This window comes from Falco biarmicus, chromosome Z (genome assembly GCF_023638135.1).
Source record: "Falco biarmicus isolate bFalBia1 chromosome Z, bFalBia1.pri, whole genome shotgun sequence".
Lineage (NCBI taxonomy): Eukaryota > Metazoa > Chordata > Aves > Falconiformes > Falconidae > Falco > Falco biarmicus.
The window spans coordinates 73,480,280-73,496,007 of NC_079311.1; the positions used below are offsets into that span (position 1 = coordinate 73,480,280).

Consider the following 15,728-nt stretch of genomic DNA (forward strand, 5'->3'; position numbering starts at 1 on the left):
AACAGCTAAAGCAATCCAAGAAAAGGTCTATTATGCCAAACTCTAATCACTAGACAGTAATTAGGCTGTCAGTTACAAAACATAGCATTTGTGATATTTCCAAATGGAGCAACAGGCAGTGCCATGTGTCAAAACCAGGGATTGGTTCAGACAGGTAAGAGTCTTTTTATTTGACAGTTGCCAGCTTGATTTCTGAGCAAATTAAAACCTTGTTCCATTGTGCCAGTGAACCCTTGTTTGAAAGAAGAGCTTACAGAGATGTTCTCAGTGCAAGCCCACAGATAATAAAAGAAAAATATGCTAAGAATACAGTACAGATTTTCCCCGTGAATTTCAACACAGTGGCAGATTCTTATTCATCTCGTTATGTGAGACCTCAAGGCATTTCTTTAACACATACACCAGCAGAAGTTAAATATCACAGCATCCTGAAGAGTTTAGTGAAGTCTGTTTTATTGCTGTTGAAAATGAGGCCCATGTTAAGTCCAGCATTTTTGAATAGCAACCATGAAAGTCATGTGACAAGATCCATTTTCAGGGTTCAAAGATAAAATCAATGGTTCACTAGATTAGGGGCCCAAAGCACACTTAGCTGTCAATGTGCCCACATATATTTCACTCCTAGGCTCAAGGTAACCTCTTACTTGCTTTTATGCACTGACAGCTCCCCAGAGCCTGCTAGCTGGGAGAGGTAGAAAACCAAGATGCATTTAAATCATTGCACTCATGCACACTGTTTTACTATATAAACATAGATAAAGAAAACGTTTAAGCTCAACTGTAGAAACAGTAACTGTTACTGACTTTGGGTGACATAAACAAAGAGTGATATTTTACATTCAAATATGCCACCTGGGGCTCATGCAGCAGATTGTTTGTGGTAGAACTAACTGTCCAGCCTGACAGCAGGAAAAGTATCTCACAACCCTGAGACAAACCATTGCAGCAGATACTTGACATGTTGGGTGCTGATGACAAAATCTTTGCTTTTACAGAGTCAGAATTATTTACCGAGGACACAGATGCAAAATTTCCATCAGTGAACAAGCTGGTTCCTATAATGCACAAAAAAAAAAAAAAGAAGCCTGGTCTTTCCTCAGTGCAGAGAACTGCAGCCTTTCTCCTGAGAACATCCACATGAACCTGCAGGTTTCATTTCATTTCAGGTAGCAGCAAAATTCATCTTGGGAAGGATTAACAATTAGCACTGAAAAAGGAAAGACTTATTAGAGATCTCTTTTCATGGTTTTCTTACATGTCTGGCAATACTACGTTTTTTCATACAAGATCACTCTTAGAAGTATACATATGGCATTCTGGGCTTTTATTTAAAGAAGTGAAGTAGACACCTGTGTAACTAGAGCTGCTGCCTGCAGATGGGCTTGAATGTTTGACCAAAAAAGTGTCTCCCTCAAAATATCAAGGAACCCTTTTTTCTTTAAAATGGTGTTTGAATGCTGATAGCCAGTTGTCAGCCTTATAATCCTATACACAGATGCACATATAATGTACATATCACCTTACAGATGTAGACGTGAGTTTACTTGCTAAATAAATACTGGGGGCGGGGTAGGGGGGGTAGGGGGGTGTCCAGTCTGGTATACTGCTTTAGCAGCTGCTGCCAAGAACAACCGGCCCACCCACTGCAGCCACTTTAAAGACTATCAAATACAACTCGTAAGTGCTAGCATGCTGTAAGACAATGTGAGAAATTTTACCACCTTGCACAAGACCAGCACCAGTTGCTAGTGTGTCTGTTTCTCAGAAATGTTTATTTGGAGAAACAGTTGCTCAGACATTCAGACACTGTATAGACATTCTGGAATTTCTTTTCTTTTGTCAACATGTCTTTTTGTTAATGTATCTACCCTACCTGGAGTCATGCTAAACTTATGCAGATATTTGACAGGTACATAGGAGTACATTTTATGAAATCCCAGATAAATTAGGAAGGGTAAATACTGAGTAGGACAGAGAACAGTATTCAAGTATTTACTGAAATTATAAACAGGACAACAGAAAAAGACTATCTATGGCTTTTAAACAGCCCCAGCTCAACACATGCAGGTGTTTTGCAGTAGTGCAATGCACTTTGGCTCACAGCACCATTTAGTGATAGAAAGTTATACTGCCTCCTTTTACACAGAGCAGGAAAGTTAGCACAGACTTCTCGAATCTTTTGCTAGTATCTTAAGCCATCATTCTGCTATTATAACTAGAAACATACAGTGTAAACAATTCTGGGGAATGAGTTATTGCCAAATGAGGAGAAAAGGAGAAACGTGTGAAAAGAAAGAGAGGAAGATAGAGATATGGGGAAAGGTTCTGAGAGAGGCACAGATAAGACATCTGACGTGACTTTTCAGTGTAATATGGTAGCAAGAAGAAATTTACTTACAAGCTGTGTGGTATTTGGTCGTGGAGAGCAGAGGCTGTATAACCCTGTCCATATGGTTCTGCTGAGACCATACCTAAAAAATACATTTGGTTTTGAGCAACTTACTATAAGGATGATTGTGCCAAACCAGAATGGATTCAGAGAACAGCAGAACAATTATTAAATGTCTGAATTTATGAGGAAAGATGAAACAGCTAAATATATACATAACTTGGCTATGAGATATCTAAAGGGAGACATTAATTGTCTGTTAGTACAGTATTCAAAGGCTTAAATGCCAAAGCAGCTGAAAAATCACATGAATTATTTAGTGAGATATTAAGAGGATGTAGTTAAGACTAGTGAAATGGAATAGTCTCAAGTGATGGTGCTTGAGAAAGGGCTGGCCCCCAAACATGTAATATATGAATACAGTCTTCAGTTTAACTGCCACATTATCTGTCTATAGGTTATCAAGAGTACATGTGTGTAGCCCAGGGGACAGAAAGGAAGGTAGTAGAGGCAATTTCACTCCAAAATTAATTTGTGGCTAATAATATGCAATTTATGTTCTAGGTGAACAAATGGCATGATCTATGTATGTATGTAAACTCCTCAAATCCTTGTGGAAATACAGTGTTTGGTATAAGGACTACAGCATTTAGCTGTCAAAAACTGGAAGTTTCTGTGCCACAATTTGCATGTGGGCTACATATTCATTGCAAACTCTGGTATTAGTCTTTCCATTGCTGGTTTACATCTGCAGAAAGCACATATGCAGTACAAATAAATAAACTTAAACTGTTCAGTGGATTTAAAAGAATGTACTTTCCTGCCTACTGGATTTTCCAGCATGAGAAAGAAATCTCCGGAGGTTTTTCTTTTGTTTCCATGTGAGATGGATGAAACTACACAAACACAGAGACCCCAAACTCATTTAATCTTCCCTCATTCCCTGGCAAAGAGTATATAAAACTTTGGAGATCTTTGGTTCTGCTAAAAAAAATAGACTTCATCCATTTCTGCTGTGCTGTTACGGTTTTTATCTATGGTGCTTTGCATGGAAGTTGCCAAACAACATCTGTGTTGCTCATGAAAAACGAATGAAAATGTTTTCAATTTGTTTAGATCAGCACAAAAATATATTTTTCAAGTGAAAATAGTTCTTGTTCTAGCAGCTCTCTGATGAAGGACTGACTCACAAACATGTGAGTCAGAATTGCTCCTGGCATTTTGCTGCCTTAGGTGAAATACCAGCCCAAACACCCATTCAGTTCTTTATCATGTTTGACAAGTTAATTTAAGAGTGCTTTCTATCCAGTCAGAGTTTTGTGAAATAATTTGTCTTTTTTGGTTTTGCTGTGCTTTCTTCTCTTATCCTATTGTCTTCATTCAGCTTCACGCCTCAGCATGTCCTTTTCCTCTTGTTACATTTACCTCCGTAGGATATTGCAATTGTTCTTGTCATCCAGCCTCTCTTCATGCATTTCCTTCCTTTTCCTTCCCGTGCATGGTTTTACTGGAGTCCCATATCTTCTTGTCCAAGTCATCCCAGTTGTCACACATTGTCACCTAATAAGCCCTGAGGCTGACTATTGCACTTAACCTTTAAGGAGTCCTACTCTGCACGTTGGCATTATCAGGGCCTGGGATTTCTGGGAGAGTTAGAGGGATCTGATGGTGAAGAAAACTGCAAAGACCTCTGATGCGGAAGAAAAAGCCAGTTTCAGCTACAAAACCTCCTTTCACCTGTTTTTATTTAATTTTAATGATTCTTTATGCTTGTAGTTTAGTATCTGTAGTCTTTGCTTCCTACCTTTGAAATGTTGCCTCTCTAAATCTGAAAGCAGAGAACATTTTGCAATCCAGTCTGGGGGTACTGTAGCAGATGAGCACTCCTTCTCCATCCTTCAGTTACAGATGGGCAGGAAGGACCGGCCAGGTACAGGTTTCCTGACCTTATTGGTTCTGCAGGAACCGTGGAGACATGACTGATACAGATCCTTAACACACAAATGTCATCTTTTGGAACAGCTTTAAAGCAGCTGCTGGCAGAAAAGCTCTGCCAAATCCCAAAGGATTTTGGTTTAGCAAAAGCACCCAGGTTCATCATCTAGAAGATAAGGGTGTGAGACATATGACAGCACACAGCCTTATTGTGAGTCCTGATTTAAACTTCAAAGGCCTGAAACTCATGTGTGTCCTGCAAACAGGAGACCTTTCCAAGCCCTTCCAAAAGGCTGCAGTGTCTGCAATTCCTGCAAAAGGACCAGAAGCAGACAAACTTCAGGAAGAATATGCTCCTTCCCTGTCCTTTGCTAGGAAGCATTCCCTGGTGAAACCTAGCAAGCTGAAGGATCCCTTTCTAATAGATCTCTACCAAATTTACACTGAGATTCAGGAACATTTCTAAGAATGGAAAGTGTGATACACATATGGTATACGTGTATGCATATGCATATGCATACACAATATACATATTAAGCTTTTTGAGTATTCATCTTATTAAGAGAGTGTAGTTTAAAATTTAGGAAGATAAGACATTCGGTCAAGATTCTTCATGCTTTGCCCTGCTTGTTTGCAAACATAATTTCTCGTGGTCTACTTTCTACAGTTTTCAGCAAGTGTTTTTAGGAAGATGTCCTGTGTGAAAGTGAGACCTTAAAATTGCCAGATAACCACATTCAGACTGTCTAGGGAAACTGTGAAACCTGATGCATGAGAAATAGGATGCAAACTGATTACAGAGAAACTAGAAAAGTATCCAAGGGTTCGGGAGTGTAGGCATTTTTCCTAAGCACCGTAGAAGCACTTAACCATGTTTTAGATGGAATGTATTACTGAAGTTCAGTTGTTCCTTGATTTAGTTTTAGAAAAATACTCAAGAAAATTTGAGGCCTCTCCAGGACACACTAATTTTTGCTTTTGCAGTTGCAGCTGTCCACTGAGGTTAAGGAATTTGGATCAGTTCCAGCCTTCATTTACACGTGTTGAAATAAAATTCTGTTTGCTGTGTCATATGGTGGTGCGTTTAATGAAATGCATGAATGTGTCCTAACTGTTGACATTGAGATGAAGATACAAATAGAGGATGGTAAGCATTGTTAAACTTCCTTCCTACTTCTTACTTTATTAAACTAAGTTACCGTAAAGTGTGAATATGAAAGTGAATATACCACTTTCATTTCAATATTAGACCTTGATCCTAAACACTGCTTCAGCTGAACAGATTCCTGCAGCCTGAAGAAGCACACAAAACGGATATGCACACCTGCAGCAGACAGGATCACTATCTTGTACTGTTTATAACAGCACAATAAATGAGTCATAGCTATTTGAAGCATTCAGAAGAAATAATTCAGCACACAACTCCTAATATATTCCAAAGGAAAAGAATACACCAAGGGCACTGTGCCTGCTGACTTTACCAATGTGAATAGGCTTTCCTCATGGGAATAACTCTTGTGGTCCTCACTAGGAGGGAAGTACCCTACAGCGGCTGAAGAATGCAAGAAATGTTCCAGAAATCATTTCATTGTTAGCAGTGTTTGAGGTGCATTTGAAAGCCTGTATTATAAAAAGCAAATATATGTCCCAATTAAAACTTCTCCAGGCCTGAATCTTTGTTGAACCTGTTATCAACAAATGAGTAATTAGAGGTCAGCTGTGGAAAGAACCAGTTTCTTACCACTGTTCCCAAACATATCTGCAACAAAACAAGGGATGTATGAAACCTTTTACTGCCTACCAGCAGGTACCATCAACTACTAAATTCTAGGCACTGTTAATGACATCACCAGGGAGCGTGACTTAGGTCAAAAGCTTGGCAGGAGGTGCTGGCAACTGTTAAATCAACAGCAATCAAAACTGGAAAACCAACATGCTCACTACCATCGAACCTAAAAGAGAACTTATTGTGCCTCAAACACAGCAGCAGGTTTAATAGAAAAGTAGACATGTTTATGGTTTCAGATTTACAACAAGACTTATAAAAACCTTATTACTCAGAATCCAGTCTGCTGCCCTAGAAACTAAGAATGTGACTTTGTTGAGAAGAAGGATCTGTTGACACAAATGTCTTGCCCACGTTTGCCATTGTGGTTAACCAAAATACATTTACTACTGAGAAGGTAAATAAAAGCAAACAAGATGCTTCTTATACTACAATACAGTAAGGTTCAAATTGACCAACCTTAATGCTATGGCATAAATATGCTTAATGTTTATGGAATTTTTCTAGAAGCTATTTGCCCTGTTTGGCTTAATGTCTTATATGAGACCTACTGAATGGGAATGTGTTTTCGGTATTACATGTACTTAAAGACTTCATCAAAAATATTCAGAGGAGCTGCCATGAATACCACAGTTAACCACACTGCAAATAAAATGGGCCATGGTTTACTCTTACATTAACACGAATAAAACAATCTTGTCCCATATAGTATATGTACACCGAAAATTAACTGACAAAATGATAACACTAATGGAAACAGTGCTGTATAAACTTAAGTCAACTACACAGACTATGCTGAAATAGCACAGTAGCTCTTAAATCTGCAGAAGAACTGAGAAAGTGGGAAACCCAGGTCTGGTGTCTGAGTTTCTGCCAGGGCTGCAGGGTCTCACTCAGCTGCTGGGCTTCTCCTCCAGTAAGTAATCAAAAGCAAGCCCAGCATCATCTGGCGCTAATGGAGAAACTCCAGCTCACAAAGAGACTCACAATGTTCAGTCCTGGATTGGTCTTCTGCCATGGGATAGAGCCCTCATTTTTGTCTTCCTCCTACATGGAGGAAAAGGAAGACAAAAAGAGGGAGAGAGAAACTACTTGTAAGAAAATAAGGCCATAATATATCTGTGTCAATATACATCCTTGAACTGGGTCAGGTTGGTTTGCAAGCTAAGAAATCCTGAAAGGCAATTACCTTTCATCTGAATTTCTTTTTTTTACTAAATTCATGCTTTAACACTCTTTTAATTCTATTTTTAAAATTAATCTTGAAGCCATTAAAAATAATGCAGGAGACCTGCCTCCAGTGACTTTTAAAAACATCTGTTATTAAGTCTTGCTCCAGAACACGTCTATGTAAGCAGAGCTTGAACATTAAAATGAGTTTGTTTTCTCAGCAGAAATTCTTTCTTAGAGTCTAAGATGACCTCCTCATGCACATCTGTGAGCAAGGCTGGAGCCTCACATCAGAAGTGTTACAATTAATATGAAAACACAAAACAGTCAGCAGCTGTTGAAGGGGGAAAAAAAGGAAAAGGTCAAAGTATTAAGATCGTGTGATTGCTCAGTAAAGCTATAGTTTACACTGTGCCACAAATCAGCATGGGAAGGGCAAATTTTGCTCAGAGATCACAGATTCCTTCGGAGAAGATCCCTACAGCGCAGCTGTAACTTGTGACAACATGTGACAAAACCACTCAATGGAATAATGCTGACAAGTAGTAGTTTTCCAGCTCCCCAGAAAAAGCCCCAGGCTCTGCTCTCTGCAGCTTCTACCTTCTTTTTCTGGCTTTTTTTCTTTCTTAGAGGTAGTTGTAGAGGGGGGACAACATTTCCAGTCACTCCATATTTAACAATTTTCTGCAAAATCTTGTGGAACTTTTCTTACATTATATACTGAGAGAACCAGGGCTCAGGAGTTGATTAACCACATGGTTCGCTTGTGGAAGATCAGCACTGCCCTGAGATGTCATTCTCCCATGACTCTAATGTTTAGACGAAGCACTGGAAACAGTTTTGGTCCATACCATTACAAAATAAACGAGATTCAGTTCTACTAGAAGTTGTTCACATGATCACATGGGTATTGTATGTGAGCTAAACAGCAGTAACTTCTGGAAAGATTCCATCTAGGAAGGAAGCGGTTGGCTGACCACACTTAAGTATCCTGATTTCCAGTTGTATCTTTTCATGGTGAAAAGCTTTACATTTGGTCTACAGAGTTTCTCTTCTATTTGTTGTTAAAAAACAAACAAACAAACAAAAGTGTTAAACTAGAAGGAGGGAGATAGAGGCAATATTTATAGTATCTGAACCATGGTTCCTTGGGGGACTTTCTAAAGGACTGGTATCAGCCATGCTTTTGAACTCCATCCATAATTATAAGGATTTTCCAGCCTCCCAAAACACTGCTGCCAAAACACCTTCATCAGCCCCTCATCTACAGATGAGGTACTCACTGGCAGGTGAGGTCCTTTCTAGCATTACTGAGTTTCACAGCTGGTCAATGTTATTGTAAGGTCACTCTCAAAAGTTTTTGAAAAGTCATGGTGATCTGGGGAGGCTGCCAACAAACAGAAGAAAGAAAACATCATTCCTGTCTTCTAGAAGGACAAGGAGGATCTGGAGAGCTAAAGGCTAATGAGCATCAACAGCCCCTAGTCTCAAAGAGTCAGCAAGAACTTACGCCCTTTTATTGGAAGGTCAGAATTCTGTGTCAATTAAAGTATGAGAAGACAGATCTGATAAATTAATAGCAGGTAGCTTAATTGATACAGTCTTCAACTCAGGAAGTCCTTAACCACTAGCTTCTGAAGCTTGGAGTAGGGTGGAGGAAAGATCCGTCTGTATGGGCCATTCTCACTCTTTCGCTATAAACATTCACTGTTGCTTTATGCCCCAGATGCGGAATGCATGACGATTCTTAAATAATTCATCCCCATTTACAAGCCAAAACCAACCCATCTCTGAACTAACAGAAAGTTGGTCATTTAGCTAAAGCTGTGAGTAATTGTTTCTTGGGGTTAAAAAAAAACCCAAACCAACAACAGAAAAAAAGATAAGAGGATAAAAGTATATTAAGTAAATTATAGCAAAATCTAAGTTGGTAAAACATCAGAGAAAGATCAGAGGCATTTTTATACTGAGTTTGCAAAATAAAAAGAGTTAAAACATTTTCTTTGCAATTTTGGCATCAGAATTTAGCTTTGAGTGTTACCATAACTTCCAAAAAATATGGGGAAAGAGTTTTCTGTAGTGTTCATATGGCACAATAATGACTATCTTTTTTAAAATATTTCCTCAGAGACCTTAATTTTCTCTGAATCCAGCAAGTAAAGTACAAACATCAGTCTCTGTGCGTCTATGTTTAAGTAGTGTTTCAGGCTCCAGGTTCTTCTGGGATTTTACAGTAAGAGTTCTCCCTTGAATAGGAAGTGAAGATGTGGATTGTATGTTGGCATAAAACTACATTTGCTGTGGGGCTGCAATGTGTGGGTAGGTGTTGGGGTGTTACGGTTTTGTTTAATAAGACCCATGATTTGACGTCAGTATGGTTGGTTTGATGCCTTTATTATCAATTTCCTGGAATTTAACTATGACATTGATAGGAAATACAGTTGAGCAATTCTGACTCTAAATTAAAAATTTTGTTGTAAAAAAATAGTTTACTATATGTACTTATCATAAAAGGAAACAATTATGTTTTTGAAGAAGTATGAAAAATACACTTATAAAAAGGTTGCACCATTGATTCATTATTTCAAGTGTTAACTAGAGGTTAAATTATTAACCTATGGGAAGTGTAATTTAAAACAGCTTTAGGACAGATCCACCAGAGGACAGTTTTTCCTTTGTAAGCCCTTTTTCAGGCTTAAATATCAGGAAAACTAACCCCACGAGCACACACTAGCCTGGTTTATAAGAACTTGTGCTTGATTCAAACTCCACTGAAAATAGCCTGTTTTCCAGTGAGATCCACAGATCTCAGCAAGGGTCCCTGGTCTACCTGCTCCAGATATTGAAATAAATAATGTACCTTTAACCTAGGAACTGGCTTATTTTTGAGCAACTTAGGAAAACTATCTATTTTTGTTGGCCTAATACCTTTCCAAGTAGAAGCATTCTGTCATCTGCAGAAGATCTCTGCGAGTGTTGAGTGCCTTCTCTTTGGGCAGATGTCCAGGGATGGCATGCTTTTAGCTGCAGCACTTTGGGATATTTTTGTTCCTGATGAGTGACTGACATGTCAGATGCACCTGACCAGTAGAACACAGTGATAAACACGAGGGATACCTGCAGAAATGTAGATCAATTACAACATTTTGTATTTGATCTGCGACTCTTCATCAATCAAGTTCACAGCTATTTTGGATTGTGCAGAGCAGTTGCAGCATACACAGTGACTCTGGCCATTGGTGTTAAGGTGCTCCACTGGTTTTGAGGATGACCCTAAAGCAATTTGTTCATTTTTTCTTCTTTCAGTTAATTATTTTTTGCCTGGAAAATGTGCTTGCACAATGCCTAAGGATGATTATGTCTTTTCAAGATATTACAGATAAACACGACTCATTTAGAGGCGGGGTGAGCTCTCTTGCCTCATAACACCTTCTACACCAGCTGATTCACTGAACAGCTCTACAGAGCCTAACAGGGTCTCTCATGTAGTTCTCTTCCTGCAGAAGCAGTTTAATATGCAAAGTAGCTGCTTTTGATCATCGTGTTGATAGTGATCATTGTGACAAAAAAATTAGGGTATGCGTTTTTGTAAACCTAGCTCAGTAAGCCATCATCCTAAAAACATTTTTACTTCTAAGACGTTACTCAATATTGTGTATGCTCTCCACAGAGGGCCATTAATACTATGATTATTGGTTTAGAATGATTGTACCATGCACATGTATAATACACAAACTGATACAGAACACATTTCCAGTGAAAGACACGTTTAGGATACTGGTCAGGCTACCTCCTACTTACAGAGGGAACAGAATGAGTTTCAGGGAGAAAGACTAAATATTCATACAGCTAGTAGACAGCAAAGGCAAGACTGACTGGAACAATGAGCATATTCCATAAGAAAAAGAGGGAATGCGTGTGCGTACCCTGAAACTCGAAGTATCACCTGGTCAAGAGGGTGCCAGCCAGTTAGATGGTGGAAGGAGAGGTCCTTCCTAGAAAAAATGTTGTAGATCAACTACATCTTTTCTTGCATTTATTCACCTGGGCCTTTAGAAAGCATTTTTCACTATGCTGGCTATTTCGAACACCATGGGTGGTGCTTGGGTTTGTATTTTTGCTTGATTTGGCTTGAGATAGGTATGATTTAAAGTACCTAGAGAACAAAAAGGGTGGAGTAAATCTATAAACCAAGACTCTGGGCCATGTTAATAAGTGTCCTGACTCCCCTGTAGATCCTAGGGGTAACACTGCATTTCCCATTTGGATTTTGATAGGTGAGATGAAAAGCTCATAAGAAAGGGCAGAGGGTGCTGGAAAAAGCAGAAATGTTTTCTAGCAGCACACTCGAGGCATGTTCAGGGGGCCAGGCAGAGCATCCCACTTGCCAGCTTAAAATCTTTTTTTCTATGCTGTAAAAATGGGAAATCCAAATTAAAATTATTTCATCAATAGAAACATCAGATTTTTTTTCATAACAAGAGGGACTCTACCCAGCCACAGACTGAACATGACTCAGATTAACCATGGTGCCACCTCTTAAAATAAATCTGTACCTCGTCTGAAGAACTTCCTTTTCAGCCTGAGTCAGAGCAAATAAGTTTCAAGCTGTGAACACATTACTGTTTCATATCCATGAAGCCCATTAACTCATTTACCAGCCTCCATTTTCTGCTACTTCTTAGCTTTCACAAAACTTATTAACATTCTTTTTCATAAATAGCATCAATTTTTTTATTAAACTGGTCCTAACTGTGAAGTGTTATTTACAGTTACCAAGGAGAGGGTGCTTGCACCATTAACTGCTTCATGTCTGCGCTCTGAAGACTGCAGGAGCTTCCAGCTTGTTTCTTGCTATCATTAGAATTGGGTTGATATGATGGCTGGGAAAATGATTCCTTGACTTCAGGACTGTTATTTTTTTGAAATCACTCAAGTATTCCTACATTAAATACTTGCAATACAATTTGTTTGCTTTTCTTCTTTGTTGTAAAAGGGAGACAATACAAGTTATTCAAAGGTGGCATGCTGGAGTGAAGAGTGGTTCAATTTTCATACTACTTTTTATTGGTTTAAGACCTACGCTTCTAGTGCAGGGAGATAAAAGCATGGTGAATCAAATCAAGAACATTAATCAAGACTCAAAAGCTCGGTTCAGTGCAAGAAGCCTCCCAGGAAGGCTGAATGAGAGCTTGCATTCAATACTACTCTCCCGCTTTACCGGTAGATGTCTCTGTGTCAGCTTCTCCCTCTGTCTTGCCTCTGATAAGAAATCAGCCTTGGAAGACTGCTGTAAAAAGGATGCCCAACATTTTTCCTTGCACCTGCTAATCTACGCCCATGTCCAAGTGATTCTGAATGAAATTCAAAGAATCTGGTTTGTCTAGATTATTTCAAAGTGTAAACCAAGATTTTTTTAATAGTCAAACTACCAACAATTAAATCATTGTTAATTAGGGCATCTCCATCTTTAATATCTACATGTTATTTATGAACTAATCTAACAGATGAGATGCTCGTTCAGAAGAGGCACACCACAATGACAAAACTGATATAAGGAAAAACAGAGTTAACAAAAAAGAAAACCCCTACAATAAGAGTGACTATGAATTCCACATTATCTCAATGCACTTTTACATCCAAAGAAAAAAAGAAAGGCAGAAATGTCAGCAGAATACAAGTATCTTTCCCTCTAAATGTTAATTGTCCTTAACAAAGTTGCCTGAGAGAAAAGAGGCTACTCACCAATAACAGGAATTGTTCGGGATGTGCAGTTCACACATATACATGGCAGTCTGTCAAATACATATAACAGAATTTTTTCTACTGCTGATAATGTTAATCTTATTATCGCTTGTTAGGGTGCACCAATCCTGCATCCAGAGATTGTGCCTGTTCTGGAGTGCCATCCCATGCCAACCTTTCAGTCCACAATCTAATCAAAGTGTTACAGGACAATAGTATAGGAAAGAATGAGGTTAGGAAGCAAAGATGCATATGGACTGCACATCTCCAAGTATGCCAGATACCTCCTTTTATCTTCACAGAGAATGCATGTTCTCTATCAAACTTTCTGCAGTTGCAAGTAACAGACACAGAATTACCTTGTGACTGGTGTCACTGCTGTTAAAGAGAGGCTGTCACCACTGTCCTGGTTGTGCTTCGTAAAGGTATGAATGACAGTCACCCATCACCATCAGAGGTGCAGGTTTGTCATAGCAAGGCTGCAAACGGAAGGGAATGGGACCTGCTCTGAGCCGTTTCATTGTTGTCGTTCCTCACGTGATGGAGACTGGCAGTGCTGGAGACCATCTCAGAGGAAAGGCAAGTGAGGAAAGACCAAAGAGCCTTCCCTCAGAGGAGAGGCAGGGGACAGGGAGGTCTATGATTAAAGGGATGGTGAACACAAGAAAAAGAGCAGTAAGCAGAGAAGTAGAAAAATAAGTAGAAAAAGTGGGTAGTACAGGACCAAATAGGTTGGTCTGTTTCCTCATTTTGTGGGGTTAGAAAGAGGGGTCTGAGGGTGAATGTGAGTACGGCTTTTCCTTGAGGTAGAACACCTGCCAGCCTGTGGGAACTGAAGGCCACTGATCTTGGGGTATTGTCTGATGCTGCAGAAAGGGTGTTTAAACTGTCCATGATTAAAAAGTTTGCATCAGCTGAGATCATTTGCCAGAATACGGAAGGTAAACCCAGATCTTCATACATGTAATTATGTGTATACAGCGGTGCATTATGGGCTCAGTATCTTACCTTTTTGATAAAAAAGGTAAGGGAAAAAACCAAAGAGGACAGAAAGAAAAAAAGTCATGACAGTAAATGAGTTGTGGCTTGGAGAAGAATACAGATCTAGTGGATGCCCTGTCTGGTAGTGAGCTGAGAATAACTGTGTATGCTGTGACTACTGTGATCTCTTGCTAACATCAGTGAGGACATGACCCACACGTTCGAAGTCCAGTGCCGTTGTGGGAAAGGTGTCCAGTCTCTAGCACAGCCTGAAGTCTGAATGGACACACTGATTATTGCTCTAAGAGATCACTGCAAGTAAGTCTAGGATGCCTCCAAAAAGATAGTTAATGTAAATTACAATAATAAGAGCTTCAAGACCCAGTTAATTTCAGAATAGTTGTGCAAATGACTAAATAGTAGGTCTTCAAGGAATTCCAGGAAGAATTCCTTCGGTTCTTCATGGCATGGTGCAAACCACTAGAACAGAGGACTACAAAAATTATCTAGGGAATTTCTCCATTGAAGCTTTGTTTTCGAAGACAGTACATGAACATTTAAAAAATTGGCTTCAGATCATGAAAGAATTAGGTGTAGAAATTAAAACTTCCTGGCATAACACTTTAATGGAACACATTCATTTCTTATGGAAAAATTTACCCACATGTACTGGATATGTGAAAACACAGTATTTTCTCACAAACTCTTCTCTGTTCAAACTAAGGCTCTTCCCTGAACTGCTCTACAATACTGCTACATTTTTTTTCTTCCAGGTACTTGTTAAGAAAATGAGCTTCTCTCAGTCCACCCCTAAGCATCTCAGAAACAAAGAACAGAACAGCATCTCAAAGTTGCAGGCTATTTTGTGATCTCCTCCTGAAAGACAGCTACATAAAAAAGGGTTTTAATTTCAAACATCCAAAGAAGGTGTTTGTACAGTTTAACTTAAGGTAGCTTTCAAAGAACAGTTATATTAGAAACTTCCTTCCTTCCATTAATTACCAAAAGAGGAGTCTGGACTCTTAACTGGGATGGCTCCATCAGATGTTAGTGTCCTGTCACATAAGTGAGGTTATTACCCCCTCCAGCACAGTTTGTGCCTAACAGCATGTTCAGGTTTCCTGGATAAACAATCTGTAAACAAAAGAAAAGAAGAAAAAAATAAGCACTGAAGCTGAGGGTCAAATAGCAGAATGAGTTGTTTATAAACATGGCATATTAAAGAATTGTTAGAAATAGGTTATACAGACATGGTTAAACATACAAGATTTCAGCGTGTAATAGCTAAGGAATTCAACCAAGTACAAAGAACAATGAAGCTCAGCCTCTGAGAAAAAAGATATAGCATAGTACAGGAAAGAGGCAAGTTGCCAGTTACTGGACATTATACATTGTTTCGTGTTAGCAGTTTTTTCACCCCCTGAAAAAAAGCCTCCATTTCATTTTATATTAGCTCTCACTGGGTTCAGCTAAGTAAGAATTAAACTGAACGCTTTGTTTAAAGGAAAAGCAAACCTACGAGTTCAAGTACATTCATTAAATGGAGACGTCCATTCGCCTTTCTTTTCAAATATCAAAACTCAGCTCTATTACTGTCCTTTAGAGCCCTGTGTCAGTGTGCCACTCTTGCCTATTGCTTAACATTACCTTTTCAAGCTTACTTCCCAAATATACTCAATTCCCTCCAACCTCCATCATCTCCATGCACTCACTACCTACCCT

At 39.0% G+C, this 15,728-nt stretch overlaps 1 protein-coding gene across 18 annotated transcripts in view; it reads right to left on the reverse strand.

The window, feature by feature from the left end:
- LOC130142592 (uncharacterized) overlaps positions 1–15,728 on the reverse strand; it is a 74,274-nt gene that overhangs the window by 50,002 nt on the left and 8,544 nt on the right. For 2 of the 18 annotated variants that reach the window (XM_056324819.1, XM_056324818.1), the window contains exons 2-5: positions 15,009–15,140; positions 10,209–10,397; positions 7,098–7,157; positions 2,399–2,471 (exon numbers count right to left, since the gene is read on the reverse strand). In XM_056324819.1, the coding sequence (XP_056180794.1) occupies positions 2,399–2,471; positions 7,098–7,157; positions 10,209–10,397; positions 15,009–15,047 (361 nt within the window). In that variant the 5' untranslated portion in view covers positions 15,048–15,140. The other 16 variants (XR_008819469.1, XR_008819468.1, XM_056324821.1 and 13 more) reach the window with 15 other exon arrangements.